The sequence below is a fragment of the Geotrypetes seraphini genome, chromosome 1, assembly GCF_902459505.1.
Source record: "Geotrypetes seraphini chromosome 1, aGeoSer1.1, whole genome shotgun sequence".
Lineage (NCBI taxonomy): Eukaryota > Metazoa > Chordata > Amphibia > Gymnophiona > Dermophiidae > Geotrypetes > Geotrypetes seraphini.
This window is the reverse complement of record NC_047084.1, coordinates 312360509-312379859: the sequence shown is the minus strand read 5'-3', so window position 1 is coordinate 312379859 and position 19351 is coordinate 312360509. Positions and strand designations below refer to the sequence as shown.

The window sequence follows — 19351 nt, the reverse complement described above, 5'->3', positions numbered from 1 at the left end:
CTTCCCCCGCCCCGCCCCTTCAGCCAAACCCCCACTGACCCTCCATCCTTCCCTCCCAAATGATCCTCACCAACCATGACCATAAATACCTTCCAGCAGAGCAGCATCGGGCCAGCAGCACTCTAAACAGGCTGCTTTGCAGCCTTCTCGCTGGGGAATTCCCTCTGCTGCATCACTGATGATGTCATCAGTAACACGGTATACAGAAGGCCCTGGCGAGAAGACCGTGAAATAGCCTGTTTAGAGTGCTGCTGGCCCAACGCTGCTCTGCCGGAAGGTATTTATGGTCACGGTCAGTGGGGCTCAGATGGGAGGGAAGGATGGAGGTTCAGCGGTTTGGCAGTGCGGCGGGGGCAGCGGCGGATACTCAAGAGTTCTGCTGCACAAGGGATGGGAGGGAGGGAAGGAAGGATGGAAGCTGGGCAAAGGGTTCTGCACAAAGGATGGGGAGGGAGGGAAGGAAGGATGGAAGGATAGAAGCTGGGCAAGGGTTCTGCTGCACAGGGGGATGGGAGGGATGGAGGGATAGAAAGATGCAGAGGGAAGGCACAAGGAGATGGGTGAGAGGGGAGGCAAGATGTTGCACATGTGGGGGAGAGAAAGGAAAGAGGAAGAATTGGGGTAAAGGAGAGAAAGTGAGAGATAATCATATATATGAAAAAACATAGCAACACAGTAAATGATGACAGATAAAGACACAAGTGGTCCATACAGTCTGCCCAACCATACAAGCTCCATAAATTAATTTAGTTTAAATGGTCCTTTTTTCTTAGATATTACTTGGCCAGAAACCCAGAGCCCTGCCCAGTAGTGTGCTTAGGTTCCATCTACTGGAGTCTCCATCAAAGCTCACTCCAGCCCATTTTGACCATCCCAGCCATTGAAACCCTCCCCAGCCTGCCCTCAACTGAGTGTCCATATACGGGACACAGGCCGTGCAAGCCTACCCAGTACTGGCCTTAGTTCCTTCAATGTATACCCATTATTTTCTGATTATAGATCCTCTGTGTTCATCCCACGCTTGTTTGAACTCTGTCACCGTTTTCTTCTCCACCACCTCCCTCAGGAGCACATTCCACCCTCTCTGTAAAGAAGAATTTCCTAACATTACTCTTGAATCTACCACCATTCAACCTCATATTATACCCTCTGGTTTTACCATTTTCCTTTCTCTTGTATAGATTATGTTCTATGTTAAAAGCTTTGAAGTATTTGAACGTCTGAATCATATCTCCGCTGCCCTTCTTTCCTCTAGGATATACATATTCATCGCTTCCAGTCTCTTCTCATACTTCTTCTGGCACAAACCTACCATTTTCATCGCCTTCCTCTGGACCGCTTCAAGTCTTATTATGTCCTTCGCCAGATACGGTTTCCAGCATTGAACACAATACTCCAAGTGGGGCCTCACCATCGACCTGTACAGGGGCATCAACACCTTCTTTTTTTCTACTGGTCATTCCTCTCTCTATACAGCCTAGCATCCTTCTGGCAACAGCCACAACCTTGTCACACTGTTTCTTCACCTTTAGATTTTCAGACACTATTACCCCAAGTTCCCTCTCCCCATCCATTCATATCAGCCTCTCACCTCCCAGCACATACGGCTCCTTCTGATTTCTAATCCCCAAATGCATTACTCTGCACTTCTTTGCACTGAATTTTAGTTGCCAGATATTAGACCATTCTTCTAACTTTTGCAGATCCTTTTTCATGTTTTCCACTCCCTCCTCGGTGTCTACTCTGTTAAAAATCTTGGTATCGTCCACAAAAAGGCAAACTTTTCCTTCTAACCCTTCGACAATGTCGCTCACAAACATATTGAACAGGATTGACCCCAGCACCAATCCCTGAGGGATTCCACTACTCACCTTTCCCTCCTCCGAGCGAATTCTATTAACCACCACCCTCTGGCGTCTGTCCGTCAACCAGTTTCTAATCCAATTCATCACTTTGGGTCCTAACTTCAGCCCGTCAAGTTTGTTCAAGAGCCTTCTAAGAGGAACCGTGTGAAAGGCTTTGCTGAAATCTAAGTAAATTACGTCTAGCATATGCCCTTGATCCAATTCTCCAGTCACCCAATCAAAGAATTCACTCAGATTCATCTGGCATGGATCCTGTAGCCCATTTAATTCTAGGAATTTCACAATCCTTTCTTTCAGCAACACTTCCATTATTTTTCCAATAACCGAAGTGAAGCTTACTGGCCTGTAATTTCCCGCTTCATCTCTGCAACCACTTTTGTGAATAGGGACCACATCCGCTCTTCTCCAGTCCCCAGGAACTACTCCCGTCTCCAAGGAATTGTTGAAGAAATCTTTAATAGGACCCGCCAGAACCTCTCTGAGCTCCCTCAATATCCTGGGATGGATCCCATCCGGTCCCATCGCTTTGTCCACCTTCAATTTTTCAAGGTTGTTCATAAACAACACGGTATCTACTCCATTCTCGTGTATATCTTTGTCAGACAATCTCAGTCCTTTTCCAGGATCTTCCTCTGTGAACCCAGAACAGAAGTATTTGTTTAACATGTTTGCTTTTTCCTCGTCACTCTCCACATATCGATACATATCATCTTTTAGTCTTGCAATTCCAGTTATTAAATCCAAAAAAAGCCCTATCCGAAAATAAGACTTAGTGTGTTTTTTTGGGCCCCAAATTATATAAGACACTGTCTTATTTTCGGGGAAACATGGTAGTACCGCATTTGGCCTCTTGGCTATAGGATAAGTTGTATTGTAGAAAAGCATTAGCGTTATAATGTATCTGTTATTTGAATGCTCTGATGTGTTCTTATTAGTTGTTTCATAAGTATTATGTTGACATTATATTATATTTCTTATTTGAATTTCAGTGCTATTAAGTTTATTTTTTTAACTGTTTCATGGTAGTCCTGTTAAGTTTCAATTTGCTGATTTTGCATTTATTTCACTCATTGTATTTGTTTATATTTGGTCTTTGTACTACAGTTATGCTGTTAACAAAATTGTAAGTTTTTTGTTAAATTGTACTTGCTGTACACCGCCTTGGGTGAATCTCTTCATAAAGGCAGTTATTAAATCCAAATAAATAAATAAGTTCAGACAGATTGACCCTCAACAATAGGCATTCATACTTTTGTGTAAAATATGCCTATTATCAGAAAGACCAGAGTGTGATTGTAAATGGGCAAAATTGCTTGGAGATTCTCTGTGGATCACATTTGGAGACTAACACATTTGAATCGAGAGATTATAATTAAACAAGGGATGTGTTCTTTTTACATTACATACTGAAAAGATCTTTGACAAAATAGAATAAAAATTGCTATTTCAGATTGTTCAAAAGTTTGGATTTAAACTTGTATTTCATTGGATTAAAACAGTTTATATAAAGAACCAATGATAAGTAATGATGAATTCAGCAGTATCCCTAGTGATCAACCTGAAAAGAAGTACTAGACATTATTGTCTATAGTGTCCCCCATATTTGTGGTAGCCATTAGACTACTGAAGCATGCTGACCTACAGACAACAGATTTGTTTTATGCAGATGGTTTGTAAATGTTAAATGACTTGAATTTTGTTTTGTTGATTGAAAGGATAATGCATTTATTTCAGAAAACGTTGAGGGGGAGAGGGTTAAATCAGAATTGGATTTAGAAAGGTCAAAGTAGATTTAAAAATTCCATAATATTTCAATTAACATCAAAATTGGAGATTGATTAATGCTATCTCAGGACAAGCAGGTAGCATATTCTCACATGTGGGTGACGTCGTTCACAGAACCCGGCTAGGATAACTAAAAGTGTACTGTCACTTTAAATCTTTAAGACTGCTCATACTGCATAGGTTCTGGTGCCTTCGACTTGGCGTTGGCTCGTGGGACCATCAGTTTTCTGCAGATCTGAGAAGCTGTTCTTCAGAGTCTCTCTAAGTCCGTCAAACTATTGTATTTTTGTGCCTTCATGATTTATTTTTTCCTTAGTCTTAGTCATTATTTTGTATTTTATTCATTTTTCTTTCAGTTTAAATTTTTTTAATTTTTGAACGAGTTTCTTTTTCAGGCCTTCAGGCTCTCTCCAACCTGTTTTCAGGCCAGGAGCATCGACTTGTTTTCAGTACACTATCTACTTGACCGCCCCAGACAATAGAGTCCTTTGACCTAGCCTAAGCGGTTTTTCCTTCGATGTCGAAGGCTCCTAGCGGCTTCAAATGAAGCACTCTGTATTGCAATAGGACCATCTCAGGTATAGACATACATAATTAATGCCTGGGTCCTAAACATTGAAATACATCTAAACAGGCACTGGCAGTGTCTCAAGCATCTTCACCATCGACGCATTCTGAATGTTGAGGCAGTAATGCTAGATCACCATCACTGCAGTTGGTGTCTTCTTTGAGGTGTGCCTCGACATCGAGGTCCCCTATGCCTCAAACACAATGCAGACTGCACCTTCTGTACCCTTGCCAATATTGGTGCCTTCTGTACCCTTGCCAGTATTGGTACCAGCACCATCTCTGCATGATCAGCTTGGAGAGCTGTTGCAGAACGATCTAGCTGGGATGTTGCAGTCATACTCTGTGCAAATACCTGCATCTACACACCCAGCCTCAGCCCAGTATGAGCACCACCCTCAAACTTCATCGAGGCATCAATCTCGGACACCACAACATTGAGCGTCTAAGTTGAGGAGGCATCTGTCTTCCTCTAGAGAACACAGTTCATTATCTTGACACACTTCTTGAAGTTCCTCTTGACGCTGTCATCAATGATCTACATCTTCAAGGGTTGACATCAAGGAAAGGGCAGGCTGCTTAAACCCTTCCCATGAACTAACTCAGGCCACATACCTGGAATGTGGTTGCATAAAAGTACAGATTGATTTATTATAAAGTAAAAAGGCACCACATGGAAAAGAAAGCAGATTAATAAATGGATTGCATTCAAGATGTCACAGAGAAGATAAAGTTCCACACCCTGCAGGTATGCGGAAAAATACCCTATCTGTGTCATTTTCTTATCCTACATGAAATGATATATTATTAGCCATGCATTACAATCTATTAGAAAGTTTCTAATTGGTTATTAGCATTATCACAAGTGATCAGTTGTTAGTCTGATTTGTTAGCATATTAGCAAAATTAATTCAATGGTTACAGATGCATGTAATTGGCTATATTCCTAATTGACGTAAAAGCCATTAACATCTGTGTATGTCCTTAAAGCAATTTCCAACTTACGTATGTCCAAAAACCACCTAAAATTATTTGCCCTCGACACCCTTTTGCTTGTGACTTTTTCCAGAAGTTATCTATGCATGTCCTAAGCCCAATTCCGAGAATGGCCCCTACTCTATCCTCTAGGTGTTGTGGTTTGTGCATACATGCAGGCCAACTTCTGCTCTCAATGTTCCATGAACCAAGGCAACTATAGTTCAAGTGTTATCTGATGTCCCAAAGAGGCTTATTTCATCAGTACTGGGCAATTGTCAGAAAGACAACCTTGTCACTTGTTCAAGCTTTGCATTCTGTGCATACAGTGCATAGGCCTCATGCCTGGCCTGCTATCCATTGTTTCACATCTGGTCAGAGAATATAGGAAATACAGGAATCACTGCTGACTGCTTTACACCTGCAGCCCTGTTTCTGTCTTCCAGCTAAGCACCAGTATTATAATTTTTTTTCCATACAGCAAGCATTGGTGTGTGAGGCGTAATAATGATCTGTGCTGTGCTGTAACATCTGCGCTGTGTGGAATTGCCACATAAGAAAACAGCTTCTATTCCAGCGTTCTTGTAAAGATGAAATTAAGCTAAAATGACGCTTGACCTGTTTTGTTTTTTAAGTCCTATGATCATCCCGAGGGACTTCAGGAAGGGGTCCAACAGGAATTCTCCTTCACTATCGCAACATTCTTCTACTGACAACTCTGATTTGTCTGTAGATGAGTCCTACAGGATTTCTTCTGATCCATCTTCAATGAAGGTTGCTTCCCAAAAGTCTTTCTTTCACAAAGTTTATAAGACAAATGGGATAGACGCTGCCAATTAATATGGAATCTGAGTCAGAGCCTCAAGCAGAGCTCATGGATACTTTTGACTACAAAGAGTGGCCTAGGGACTGAATAAAAGTTCTTCTCCACAAACTTATGAAGGAAACCTTATACAAAAACTGGGAAGCTCCAAGTGGCTCCAAAAAAATTATATATAGTGTACAGAATCTAATCCTGCTCAGGCTTTGACAAACCACAATTACAACACCAGTCATTAGTGGTTGAATTTGCCTTAAAGCGAGCTAACATTTCCAGAACTTACATAACCACTCCAAAAGGCAGAGGATAGAACAGTGGATAAATTTGGAAGAAGAATCTTTCAAGGCTCCATGCTGGCTAACAATTCTCAACTACAATTTTTACATAACATTTTATTTATAATCACTCATCCAGAAAATGTCATCTTTTCATCAATGCATTCCATCTGACCATCTCCGTGATTGCCAACAACTGACCAGTGATCTTGTAGAGACCAGAAAGTTCATGGTATGTTTCACATTCGATGCCTTTGAAATAATCTCTTGTACCTTGACAGTCTCAATTGCTTTGCGTAGACAAGCATGGCTAAGAATTTGACCTTGATGCCAATGTACAAGACCATCTCTCCAGCATATCCTGTATAGGAAATGATCTTTTTGGAGACAGAATCAAAGAAGCATCTCAAAAGATCAATATACAACCTGAAAAGAAGTATTACATAACTACCTTGTCTTCTTCCAAATCAACCCAGTCTCAAGCTCCAGAGATTCTTTTTTTTTTTTTTGGGGGGGGAGATATTCTACAACCTCCAGACATTCTATTTACTTTACAAATTGAAAGTATAGCCAGTCTTCCATATCTACTTGTTCTTCAAATCAGAAGTGACCCAGCCATCAAAGGCAAAAAAAGTCAGTAGCCTCAGTCAAAACAACAGCAGTCTTTCTGACTTCCTGTTAATAATAGTAATAACTTTGTTTTTGTATACCGCAGTACCACAAGCAGTTCAGAGCGGTTTACAGAGGAAGAGACTGTACATATACAGCGATGTTACAGAAAATTTTGTCAAGTACATTGGTAACGAATTTCAATTACATTAGTGAGCCGAGAGAGGTTGGGTATAACCGGAAATATGTCAGAGATACATCAGGTATTTCAGTGATATAACAAGGTAGGAAGGAGCAGTCAGAACTTCCCAACCTTCACCACAGACTCTTCTCATAGGGGGGTCGACTCATGTTTGTTTATTAAACTCTTTCTATACCACCTAAAAAAGCCAAAAAGGATCAAAGCAGTTTACATCACAACTTAATCACATTCAATCATCGATGGTCCTTGATAACAACAGATCACTGGGTCCTTCAGGTGATGAGTTAGGGCTATGCCCTTTTTTGCAGAAAAGACCCCCAAACCATCCTCAGAGAGAGTCCTGTTTCAACTCTCATCAGAAGACCCTCCTTCACCAAGAGGTCTCGGCTCTCCTGTAGCTCAGTGCCATAGAACAAGTACCTCTGCAGGAGATGGACTGAAGGTTCTTCTCAAAGTATTTCTGGGCCTCAGTAATTCTGGACCTCTGTGCTCTCAACAAATTCTTGGTGAAGAAGAAATTTTGCATGGAATCTCTGGGAACCTTGTTACCAGTTTGGCCCAAGGCCATTTCTAATACCAGGAAACCCTACATATACGTACAAGCAACAGAAGCATTTTATTGGTTAATACTTCCATATATTGATTTTATTTAATGGGAAGGAAAGAAAAATACCTTTTGGTGCATGACAATTTCTTTTTTTAATTTAAGTTTGTGCTTTCATCTGGCATATAAAATTGGAATCAAATGCAGCTCTTACACTCACCTTGATTCTCAGCACTGTTCTCCCCAGATATTTTTGCCAGCTGGGTGGTAGGAAGGAGTAGCCAGTAGGAGGAAGGGTACTATGTAGTGTGAGACTGGGTGTGGGACCTGAATAATGAAATCTGTTAGAATTTTTTAAAAATATTTTTTTAATGGTCTGTTGTTACTGTCCTGTTTATTTAATGGCAGTCTTTTACTTTTGTTGAAATTTTTATTTAAAACCACTCTAACCTGTTCGTCAGAGCAGTATAGGAAACTTTAAATAAATAATATAATATAATTTTTTATGTTTAGCAAGGTAGTCAGTAAAATTAGACAGGTGGCGTACCTATTCAGAAGGTCCTGTGAAGAACATTGCTTAGTATATCTGAAAGTTGGTAACAAAGTGGATACATAGAAAGCCATCTTCAAACAGTATGCGTTTTAATATTGGGTCTACAGAAAATGGAATTATTTGTTGTCACCAGCTAAAGGAAAGGGAAAGGGACTTGTGTACCACCTTTTTGTGGTGTATTGTACAGGTACTGGGGCAATGGAGAATTAAGCAACTTGCCCAAGGCCACAACCTCAGGGTGCTGAGGCAGCAGCCCTACCACTAGGCCACTCCTCATAATGTGGTCTTTATAGGTCATGTATAGAAGTGAGATTGTATTGATATACCAGTACAGTATATATATTTCAGTTAGTGGTATTTATTTGAATGTCTGATGACAAAATAAAGTGTTTTCATTAGAGCTGTACATCAATTAAATTTTTTTACTTGTATATAAAGACTTGAAATAAATTATGATGGTATTGTTTCATAGACCTTCTAACTGAAGCTCTGGGGTGGAAATATTAGAAAATAAACTGTATATATAAGCATGTGCAACCTAATAAAAATAAAATCTGGTGATTTTATTTTTATAATTATCTTTTTTTCCCTTCCCCTCTGCTCCATGGACACCATCTCCTCCCTTCTCTACATGATCACTTTCTCCTCCAGTCTCCCTTCTCTCCATGGGCACCAGCTCCCTTCTCTCCCCCCTTTGCCTTCCCTCTCCAGGAATCTGTTCTCTTCCTGTCTTCCCTCTCCTTCTCAGGAGTTTAGTCTCCGGAGATCACCCCCCCCCCTTCTCCCACACCAATCTCTCTCTTTTTCTCTCTCCCTCTTCCTTTTTTAGCCCGCAGCTGCCTCCCCAGTCTACATCTTTACTGGTGCCCCCTTTCCTTTGCTGCTTCTTCTCCCTGCTCTGAAGATTCCTGCAGTGAAAGCAAACTGCTTTCACCCGACCAAACCTCTCTCTCACATCGGAAATCATGAAGTTCAGGAGAGGCAGAACTTCTTGTTTCCCAATGTTACAGAGAGAGAAACTGTGGCTGAGTAAAAGCAGTCTACTTTCACTGCAGTGATGGAGTTCAGTGCCGCAAAAGGCAGGGAGAAAGAGAAACAAAAGGAGAGGGGGCTGCTAGCAACCCTATAGAGGTAAGAGTTTGTACCAGCAGAAAATGGAGGCTGAGGAGCACTTACCATAACTCAAGATTTTAAAAAAATGTAACACTATTTTCTCTTGTTGGTTGCAGTAAGAAATGTTCAATTGCTTTGTTTACATAAGTAATCCTTGATGTTAAGGGATTAGTAGTTTTCTTTTCTTTTTTTTGTGTTAGACATTATTTCTTCACATGTTAATTCAGCTCCTACATCTTCAGTATCCCATGCGGCTAAGCCTTTTGGTTTTGGATACCCATCACTTATGCCAGGCTATCAGACTGCAGCCCCGCCAGTATCTGGTACACATTCAGATAACCCAGCCTTTCACACTGGATGTCAGCCATATACGCAGGTAAGATGAGTGCTTCCTGATCAGGTAATGTGATGATCCTTAACTTTTTTACAGAAATGTGTTTATAAAGCCTTTTAATATTGGAAGTGCAGAAGACTGACTGTAATGTTCTGCCATTGAGATCTTACTCTGAGAGGTATTTCTCCCAGTATACGCTTTTGGATATCAACATGACAGCAAATAAGCACATGAAAAGAATTGTTTAAAATAATGATAGGGCATTGCTTTTACTGTAATTTTTATAGACCCCGAATGCTGCTATCAAATACAGTTGCCTCAAACAATAAAATACTGTGATACCGCAAAATATGGGATTGCTCTTTGATAAAGCAATTATTATAGAGCTTGAAAGCACATTTAACTGCAGTAAAAATTGCAAACTGCTGAGACAAATAAAAAAAGGGGAGGATAATATTCCCCATAAATTGACAAATCTAGGGCTCCTTTTACAAAGGTGCGCTAGGGCCTCAACGCGTGGAATAGTGCGCGCTAGCCGCTACTGCCTCCTTTTGAACAGGTGGTAGATTTATGGGTAGTGCGCGCTATAACTTCGTAAAAGGAGCCCCTAGATTTCAAGGAAAGGCATGAAGAATCAAGGCTAGGTAGATGTTAAGGCGTTGGAGTTGTGAATATTTTATTTTCAAGGATTAGGAAATGGGGAAATAGCAACTTTAAAAAAACCCCAGAGTAGGACAGAGTAAAATTTGATGCTCAGACAAAAGTAACTGCTCCACATCACACAAAACAAATATATGAAGGATTAGCTACTAACAAAGAATGGAGAGAAAAAAAAAGATTTCAGAAAAACATTCAACTCCCAAATCCATCAATGAGTACATCAAATACCTTCATTGGTCTAGAAAAAAAACTTCGCTTCAGGTCAAAGTAAAAATCATGCAAAAACTTTTATATAAAAATATTTTTTAAACAAAAATAGCTTAAATCATTCATATAAACCACAAGAAAAGTTCAAAATGTACTCTTATCATATATGAGGGAAATGTATTTATTTATTCATTCAATTTCTATACCCTTCTCCCAAGAGAGCTAGAACGGTTTACATGAATTTATTTAGGTAGTTATGCATTTTTCCTTTTCTGTCCTGGTGGGCTCATAATCTGTCTAATGTACCTGGGGCAATGGGGGAATTAGGTGACTTGCCCAGGGTCACAAGAAGCATCATGGGTATGAACCCACAACCTCGGGGTCCTGAGGCTGTGGCTTTAACCACTGTGCCACACTCTCCCCCTCTTTGCCTCTTCCAATGGCAAATATCATTCAGTGTTCAAAAAAATGCAGCTGGCGTTCCACAAACATAAAGAGAGTTATAATTCCAAGTCCTTACAGGACTTCCCTGTTTTGCAGTGATGCTTCATCAGGGGGAATACTTCACTATTCTGTGACCACTTCAGCAGACAAAATGACCAAATGGGTGTGATTATATATGATGATTTTATGGTGGCCAAACAGCTAGAAAAAGTGACAGGATGCTTGTGTGCATAGGGAGAGGAATGACCATCTGGAAACAGGAGGAGGTAGTGTCTCTGTATAAGTCTCTAAAATCTCATATAGAGAACAATGTACAATTCTGAATACTGCACCTTCAAAAAGATGTACATAGGATGGAGTCAATTTGTGATCTTTTCCATAAAGTATATGGAGACAGACCTAAAGGTCTAGGTATGTATACTCTGGAAGAAATATGGGAGAGGGGAGATATAATAGAGTTGTCTAAATGCCTCCATGACATAAATACAGAGGAGGCAAACCTTTTAAATGAAAGGAAGCTCTGGAGTGAGAGGGCATAGGATGAAGTTGAATGGTGAGAGGGCATAGGATGAAGTTGAATGGTGATAGACTTAAGAGTATGGTAATTTAAGGAAAGGGAAGTAGATGTGTCAAATAGCATCCTGGTTGAAGTAGGGGAGACAGACTATATCTGACTTGGAGAAAGCCTGGAGTCAAGCACATAGCATCTCTTAAGGACAGGAGAGGATAGTAAATGGTATGTATTGGCAGACTTGGTTTCTATCTCTCATCATGTTTTTGTGTTTGTCTGCTATGGGTATTGGCGCCCAGAGTCTTACATAGCACCAGGCTGATTCTAAAGATTGCAAATTATCCATGTCAACTGCTGAGCAAGTTATAAATAGGAATGACAGACATTGTTTGGAGTGTCTGTATGCAAAAGCTTGAAGCCTAAGAAACAAGATGGGAGAGTTAGAATATATTATACTAAATGAAAAGATAGATATAATAGGCATCTCTGAGACCTGGTGGAACTGTTACCGCCATAGCTAGTGCTATAAACGCTAGCGCGTGTTTGTAAAAGGGGGGTTAGTAAAAATGGGCTGCCATTTGCAATTCATTTGCATCTTGATGCATATAGAAGTTGTTCCTTCCTTAATTTGTTTAGTGTCTCCTTGAAAAGGGTTTTTTTTCTATGTTGAACACATTTATCAAGTAATTTGTTGGCAGGAATGATGAGCTGTAGTTGACCCCTTTATAATAACTATATTTCGATACAGGCAGTTCATGTTTTCCTGTCAGCAGTTCAACCTTGAAGGCTTATTTACATTTTATGGTCATTGCTGAGGTTTCATTCCAGTCTTTTTTTCCCCCCTTAACGCTATACTGTATACTTTTCCTTCTATTGGTGAATAGTCAGCAGTAGTTTTTGGACCCAATTCACTTACTTGCCTGATCATGACCGATCCGTGGCAGGCCCACCAATTCACGATGAGACCATATTCAAATGGGGGCGATCGGAGGAAAGCCCTCCACCGACCGCGCGGATCGCTACGGAGCGATCCCGACACATGCGCAGACCATCTTCTTTGCCTGTAGATGGTCTGCGCATGCGTTTGCTGTCTGTGCTTTTTTAGTTTTTTACTTTACTTTTACTCACGAGCCTGTGGTTTTAACCCTGCAGGGAAGGGAGGCAGAGCAGGAGAGTTGGGGTTGAGCAGGGCGGCAAAAAGGCTGGAGAATCAGGGCTGAGAGCAGGGTTTTTGCACAAGTGACTGGTCCTCATCAGTCGCTTGTTTTTGGATCGGCCAGCCCAGTCGGTGTATCTGAATTTTGTTAGTGAATCGCATCCTTCCTACTTTGAAAGCCATTTCCCCTTATTTGCATGCACGGATCAGAATCGGATCAGCACAGAGGTTAGTGAATCGTGTCGGAGGCAAATCGGGTTGCAAAGGGGTCGTAAACCGATCGGTACATGCTTGGTTTGCTTAGTGAATCTAGCCCTTAGTGCCTTCCCAGTTCACTTCTTTGCTTGAGCACTTAGGTCTTCGAACCAAAACCAATTGATTGTCCCATACTATCAAGATATTGTCCATGAACATACCAGACAATCAGATTTTTTTTTTTTTTTTCAATATATGATCCCAAACTCTGGACCTCCCTACCTCTACCATTAAGATTGCAGACAGTTCAAAAATAAGAGTTGAAGGCATTCCTTTTTAGAGATGTATATTCATAATTTCATTCCCTTCCTACTATTTTCTCAGTTCTTTTTTTGGGTTAGATTTTGGAGAGTTACACAGCTGTCCTTATATTTTTCCTTCTCCCACTATCCTATTAGGAATTGTAGCTCTACCCCCACCCTCACTCTCATGTCCAGTGACAGTACGACACTTTACTCCTTGTTTTTAGGTTGTAAGCCGCTAAGAATGTCTTTACCAAAATGCGGGATAGTAAGATAAAACTTGAGATACTGATTTTTACGGTAATGTAAATGCTTTTTCCGTTTTCATTGGGTTTTGTTTTTTTTCTTTGTAGCAATATCCTGCTATAAACCAACTATCATCTTCTCTGGGAGGATTAAGTTTACAGCAGCCAGAATGCTCAAGACCTGTAAACCTTTCTCAGGATCGGAACATTCTGCCTAATACTCCAGTTCCGACTCCTGTGCCCAACTTGAACTCGGAACTTAAGAAATTAAACTGCAGTCCAGAGTATGTACCCAGCCTCTTTTATTTGAACTTTTAATTAGAGCTCAATAGATGCGAAGCACATAATTGTATCATTTAAATTAAAATTATAACTAGGAGATCCACTAAGAACCACTAAAGGATTGTATTTTCCACCATACATATGTGCATCCCCCTAAAAAATCAGATGCTACCTCCCTTGAAGTGTCCAGGTACCAATTGATGTAGGTAGGGCACTAAACAGAAAAGGAGTTAGGGAGATAAGCATCTCAAATACTTTTCTCTTTGAAAAAAGGCTAACATTTATGTTCATTAAGGAAAAGTTGTTCTCTTTTGTCAACATCTTGAGAGATCCTGTCTCTGTCCTGCCTCATATTATTGAATGTCTTAATGACTTGCAAACTTTTTCTAAATGTTTTTGAGATTGTAGTACTGATTGTCAGTTACACAGAAAAAAACAAAAGGAATTGACCCCAAAATATCCACAAAGAAGAAAATCCAGAGAAAGAAGACTTTTTGTCAAAACGCGGACCATGTTGGATCCTGTACCCTAGCGGACTAGGTCCTTTAAGGCTCTTATGTGGATGATTTACTTTTATGTGGATGGAATTATTTTATGTGGATGATTTTAGTGTACCTTTGGAACTTTGATACTTTCAAATAAAGTCCATTTAGGAACATCGTCACTCCACAGAGTTTTTTTGGTTTTCTCAGTTACACAGAAAAACATTGTTCATGAAATAAAGATACTGTATGTAGTACTATGAAATAGGTGCAGTTGACCGCTGGGAAGCAACTAGAAAGAAGTACAGCTGAGCCTGTGATATCTAGCAGGGATGATAAGCTCAAAAACAAGGGACATTCTTCCAGTGGGCTCTGCCTCAGAAAGTCCGGTAGAAAGTAACATAGTTATATAAAGAGATTTTTTTTTTATCCATTTATGGACACATGGATTTGCATTAGTAAATGTTTCCTTGAGACCATAAAAATCAGCAATTTTTTTTTATTTGCCTAAGGTGAAGAAAAAGACTTCACTTGAAATGTTTTTGCAGAGTTGATTGTGCGGTTTGCCAGATTCCTCCCAATGAATTGTAAGAGGTCTGCTGCTGGCAGAAGTACAGGTTAGAGCTAATACATTTTTTTAAACAGAAGCTTTCAAGTTGCCTCCTAGACTTAACTTTATTGTTGAAGGAAATAGGAAGCGAAGACCTGCTTTATGCAGACAGTTCAGAATTGCTATTATATCTTGCTATAAAACTCTAGTCTCCATTCATCAATGGGAATTTAATGATAGTAACATAGTAAATGACGGCAGATAAAAACCTGTTTGGTCCATTCAGTCTGCCCAACAGTCACATTCATTCTCAAGACAACAAACCAGTTATTCATTTTACTTGATAAGTTTCAGTAAAAGATATCCCCTCCCCCCCCCCCCCACACACACACAAGATAGGTGAGACCTTTACTCAGATAATTTGAATGTGTTATTAAATTCTTATAATTTCTCTTGATCCTTTTTGCTGCATATGGGATGGAGGCGATAGAAATCTGTCTGGCATCAGCTACTTTACCCTACACTGCTCCCTCTACCCTACACTCTACCCTACACAGCTGGAGTCACCATCACAACTAATTGGTCTTGACCAGTCGCTTTTTTGGATAGCTAAGAGTGATCACCTTTTTTTAGTGCATCGGGAAGCCATGTTAGAACATCATTTACTCTACTACTTTACATGACTTTTTAATATGAATTAGGCTATTTGCATGGTCGGATCAGGGTATAAGCAATTGTGCAGAAAACCAGGTGTTAAGTCGTTTTCTGCATCGGGTTGGCAAATGTGATCATCGCTGTTTACTGGCTTTAGTGTATCTGGGCCTGGTGATAAGTGAAAAGCAGGGTCAGGGCCCAGAAAGGGAGATAAGTACGTAAGAATGATGTGGCATTCCTGTTCATGCCGGTACCTGAAAAATGATGTTCATTTATGTATAAAATAAGAGATTTAGCACTTAAAGGTGTCTCATATAAACACACCACCATGTATCAAGAACATCCTCCTCAGTTTCTCCCTTTTATGTTTTCCTTTAGAACATAAGAACATAAGAAGTTGCCTCCGCTGAGGTAGACCAGAGGTCCATCTTGCCCAGCGGTCCGCTCCCGCGGCGGCCCATCAGGCCTAATTGCCTGAACAGTGTCCCTGACTGATTTTGTAACTGCCTCTAATTCTCTAATCCTATCCCTATAACCTACCTCTACTCCTATCTGTACCCCTCAATCCCTTTGTCTTCCAGGTACCTATCTAAACCTTCTTTGAAGTCCTGTAGCATGCTCCTGCTTATCACATCCTCCGGTAGCGCGTTCCATGTATCCACCACCCTCTGGATGAAAAAGAACTTCCTAGCGTTTGTTCTAAACCTTCCCCCTTTCAATTTCTCTGAGTGCCCCCTTGTACTTGTGGTTCCCCATAATTTGAAAAATCTGTCCCTGTCTACTCTTTCTATGCCCTTCATGATCTTGAAGGTTTCTATCATGTCTCCTTTAAGTCTCCGCTTTTCCAGGGAGAAAAGCCCCAGCTTTTCCAGTCTGTCAGTATATGAGAGGTCCTCCATTCCTTTTATTAGCTTAGTTGCTCTTCTCTGGACTCTCTCAAGTACCGCCATGTCCTTCTTGAGGTACGGCGACCAGTACTGGACACAGTACTCCAGGTGCGGGCGCACCATTGCACGATACAGTGGCAGGATGACTTCCTTCGTCCTGGTCGTGATACCCTTCTTAATGATGCCCAACATTTTGTTTGCCTTCCTTGAGGCTGTGGCGCACTGCGCCGATGCCTTCAATGATGTGTCTACCATCACTCTTTCAAGGTTACTCACCCCTAGCGGTGATCCCCCCATTTTGTAAGTGAACATTGGGTTCTTTTTCCCTACATGCATGACCTTTCATTTCCCTATGTTGAAGCTCATTTGCCATTTTTTGGCCCACTCTTCCAGCGCTGTCAGATCTTTTTGGAGATTTTTGCAGTCCTCCGTGTTTTCAACCCTGCTGTATAGTTTGGTGTCATTCGCAAATTTAATAACGACTCGTTTTACATGTAAAATTGTTCCACAAATTATAGCCTCATATGATAGTGGAATATCTGAATCCAAAATTAGATTTATTTGTCCCCAGACTGACTTCCAAAATATAAATATAAACGGACAAAAATTTAGCAGATGATCCAAAGTCCCTATATCAATATGACAATGCCAGCATCTATTAGACTTAGAACTACTTATTTTATTTAATCGAACTGGGGTCCAGAAAATCCTATGTAACAAAAATAACCATGTTTGTCTCATAGATGCTGATGTTGTACATTTCAATCTCCAATTCCAAATTCATGGCCAACGAGACACAGAAATATACTGTTTTATCTTGATGCTCCAGATATCTCTAAGACTATTTTTTGGCTTTTTATTCAAAAATCCAGAAATCAATTTGTACCACTGGGCAGCCTGATGTCCTACTAGATCAGTTTGGTAGCAAAGGATTTGCAGGCTAAAATAAGTTTTTAAATGTTTCCATTCAGGGAAAACCAAAAAAACTCTGTGGAGTGACGATGTTCCTAAATGGACTTTATTTGAAAGTTCCAAAGGTACACTGAAATCATCCACATAAAATAATTTCATCCACATAAAAATAAATCATTCACATAAAAGCCTTAAAGGACCTAGTCAGATAGGGATACAGGACCCAACCCGGTCCGCGTTTCAACAAAAAGTCTTCTTCATGGGTCCCTGGGCATCCTATAAAGGTGAATACGTGGGAAACAATTGTGTGGTGAGCCGGAAGTGGGGTCAATTCCTTTTGTTTTTTGCTTGTTCCATTCAGGAAACCCACACTGAATAGCCAGCTTCAATTGTTAAGATTTTAAAATTCCAAATGACTGTTGCAATTGTGAAAAACCAAGCAGATTTCCATTAGACATAACATCATCTAATGTCTGAATACCTGCCTGCATCCAATTCTTCGAAGCGATCCCAGCACCGCCTATTTGAATCTTGGAGTTTAACCATAAGGACTGCAAAATAGATTTCATTATGGGAACATCTGTTAATTTATCAATAAATTTAATTGTTTTCCATGTGTCCAATAAAATCACATTGTCTTTAGCATAATTAGGTATTCTGATATTTAATATATGAGAAAGTCGCATCGGGGACATGATTTTCCATTCAAGATATAACCAATCTGGCTGATGTTCCAAGAGCTCAGGGAGGATCCAATACATACCTTGACGCATTATATAAGCTTGATGATACCTATAAAAATTGGGAAAATTTACCCCACCCTCCACAATTGATTTTTGTAGAGATACTACAGCAATTCTTGGTTTTTTCTCAAGCCAAATAAATTTTGTCAGAATACCGTTTAGCTTTTTGTAAAAGGACCCTTGAAAATAAACTGGCAACATACCCATTTGGTAACAAACCACAGGCAAAATCATCATTTTGACCATTTGAACTCTCCCCTACCAAGACAAGTGTAAAAGGTTCCATTGCTCATACATTTCCGTGACCTTTAATAATAAAGATTTTTCATTTATTTTCATCGTTTCTTCCAATGTATTTTTAATCCATATACCTAAATATTTAATACCCTCATCCTTCCAGATATAAGGAAACTCATCAAATAGACCTTTTGCACAATGTACATTTAATGGAAGAACCTCTGATTTATTCCAGTTTATTTTGTAATCGGAGAATTTTCCAAATCTATTAATCAGATCCAATAAACTTTGGATGCTAGTTTCAGGATTCCTCAAATGAAGCAAAACATCATCTGCATATGCAGAAACTTTATATTCCCGACCTGCATAAGGAATACAACAAATCTCCCCCACTTGTTTAATAGCCAACAAAAAAGGTTCCTAAACAATATCAAACAGCAAAGGAGATAACGGACATCCCTGTCTAATTCCCCTTTCCAAGCAAAACCGCTCTGAAAAAGTATTATTAATATATAATCTAGCTGAAGGGAAGCTATACAAGGTTTGAATCATTCGTATAAATCCAGAACCTAAACCAAACCATTCCATAGCCTGATACATGAAGGACCATTCAACTTGATCAAAGGCCTTCTCTGCATCTAAGGATATCCTATTATTTTAATCCAGTAGTTGCAATAACAGTCTTCAGTTGGAGAACTTGCATACTATAGTTCATTCTGGCATCCTGCAAACATAGCCTGTAATGCTGAACAGTAGGTTTCACTATTGCACATGGACTGTGACTCCCTCATTCCCTGCAGACTAGTGCTGCCCGATTCAGGAAAAAAACATTTTGATTCGATTCAGCCTATTGAATTGTTTTTTTGATTCGATTCGATTTTCCTACCCAATTGGATGTTTTGTTTTGTTTTTTGTTTTTTTTCAAACATCCTGGTGGGTTTATTTTACAGCCTCTTCACCCCCTTTGCCTTCTCCTAATCACACTGGTGCTGTGGTGTAAACAAAATAAACAAACAAAAAAGGTTTTTCTTCTCTCTGTTAAATCCTAGCTCACGTTTGCGGTCTAAGACCAGCTCTAGCAGGATACACATTTCAAATCTGACATATTGTAATCACAAAACAGAAAATGAAATTAGTTTTTCTACCTTTTGTTGTCTGGTCATTATTCAAATTTTGTTGGTCTCAGGCTCTGGTTGTCTTCTGATAACTTGCTTGCCAGGGTCTCCTTCTTTCATCTTTCTC

The 19351-nt window shown here is 40.0% G+C and overlaps 1 protein-coding gene across 8 annotated transcripts in view; it reads left to right on the top strand.

Moving 5' to 3' along the window:
- Positions 1–19351, top strand: part of SEC24B (SEC24 homolog B, COPII coat complex component) — a 237619-nt gene that overhangs the window by 74190 nt on the left and 144078 nt on the right. For 4 of the 8 annotated variants that reach the window (XM_033956219.1, XM_033956182.1, XM_033956246.1 and 1 more), the window contains 2 exons: positions 9509–9684; positions 13471–13646. In XM_033956219.1, coding sequence (XP_033812110.1) covers positions 9509–9684; positions 13471–13646 — 352 coding nt within the window. The remainder of the gene's footprint in view (positions 1–9508; positions 9685–13470; positions 13647–19351) is intronic. The other 4 variants (XM_033956191.1, XM_033956226.1, XM_033956237.1 and 1 more) reach the window with 2 other exon arrangements.